We start from the raw sequence: 1,582 nt of genomic DNA on the forward strand, positions 1-1,582 counted from the left end.
GACTTCTCGTTATTAATTGTCTCCCAACTGAGTCAAATGGTGCGCTCCATACTGAACCGGAACCATGTCAGGGCGCGCGATCTAGGATATTATAGTACATATACGTCTATGTGTCGCTGCGTGTCAAATCGACATTCTGGCGTCTGAGGTGTAGTGGTGAGGTTCTTCATCATCGCATGCAACAGCAGACAAAGGTTCGATTCCCAAGTAGAGAAGTCTTATTTTATTGAGTGTCTTTCTCTCCTAAGATAAGGCCTGCTGTATGTAATTCAACCGGCTTTTAACCCTGGCGAGCAGGATCAACGTCGCTAGACTCCAAAAATATGATCTAAATTTTGTTAATGGGGGAGCAAAACATTCGCGTAAGTTCATATTATAGACTTGAATTAGAATGTCCTATACCGAGCATTGTCGTAGCTTACAGGTACCAACATAATCGTATTTCCCCATCTTTGCTCTCTACAAAATAAATAAATAAATAAAATTGCTGAGCTGGTGTGCATCTTGGTAGGTCAAATGAAGGAAAAAACGTCACTGTTGAGACCGCTTGAAACTAGGGCTGGGCAATGAGTCTCTTTAGCAAAATCCGGATAGTGTTTGTGCACCTCTTCTGCGATTAAATGTGTACCGCTTCGACAAATGGGTTGGAAGAACCTCTTCAAAAAATGGGTGCAACCACTTCGGCAAATGGGTCAGGAAAGAGAATCTAAGAGTCTAAATTCGGATAATGTTTCACTGAGAATTATTCGAATATCCGGATTTTGCCCACCACTACTCGAAACCCTTCCCTCCCTGCCCTTCATTTGGTGAGTCTAATGGTATGCTTCATGGAGAACTAGAATCAAGCACAAGTCCACAGTCTTGGATATCCCAATACAAGTCAATGTTTTTTTTATGACTGGTGTGTAATGCAAATCAATTGCTTGGCGCTCATATGACCTTATGCAGTTGTGAGCGCCGTAAAAACCTTATTAAAACAAAAACAAAAATCAATTGCATATCCCCTCGACATTTCGTGGTACAGAGTGTAGAAAAGGTAAAGGTAAGTAAGTAGTGCCAACCGAGATAACGTGAAATCGACATGAAACTCACCGTTTACGTTACCATTTGTCCCATCCATGACAAAACCTGGATTGTCGTACAGCTGCTGTTGCTGCTGTTGCTGTTGCTGCTGTTGCTGTTGTCTTGGAGAGGGGGCAGAGCCGGTGTCAGGGCTGTTGCGGCTGTTGTTGTCGTCATGGACAGTGATCAGCTTCAGAGACACAGGCGGACTGGAGCCCCCAGTCCCCGCGACTTCACCTTTGCCTTTCCTGAAACGACACATAGCAGGTGTTCACTTAGAGAAGAGTTTACAAAGAGTCAGTCCGACAATGGACATACTGACTTGGTCTGTATGCTAAGAGAAGCTCATCGGTACAATAACAGTTATTCAGAGGTGGGGAAAAAATATAGACAGATAGAAAGAACAGAGGGGGAAAAAAGAAGTAGACCTAGAAGTAGTTAGCACTCTCCAACCATCGCTTTACACAGATCGATGGAGAGAGAGAGAGAGATGGATAGAGAGAGAGAGGGAGAGAGAGAG

The 1,582-nt window shown here is 43.7% G+C and overlaps 1 protein-coding gene across 1 annotated transcript in view; it reads right to left on the reverse strand.

Moving 5' to 3' along the window:
• Positions 1 to 1,582, reverse strand: part of LOC101852007 (sodium bicarbonate transporter-like protein 11) — a gene marked incomplete in the record, with an annotated part of 104,177 nt that overhangs the window by 32,746 nt on the left and 69,849 nt on the right. The window contains 1 exon segment of the mRNA XM_013079630.2: positions 1,093 to 1,310. Within this exon segment, the coding sequence (XP_012935084.1) occupies positions 1,093 to 1,310 (218 nt within the window).

The sequence above is a fragment of the Aplysia californica genome, unplaced genomic scaffold (assembly GCF_000002075.1).
Source record: "Aplysia californica isolate F4 #8 unplaced genomic scaffold, AplCal3.0 scaffold00058, whole genome shotgun sequence".
Taxonomy (NCBI): Eukaryota; Metazoa; Mollusca; class Gastropoda; order Aplysiida; family Aplysiidae; genus Aplysia; species Aplysia californica.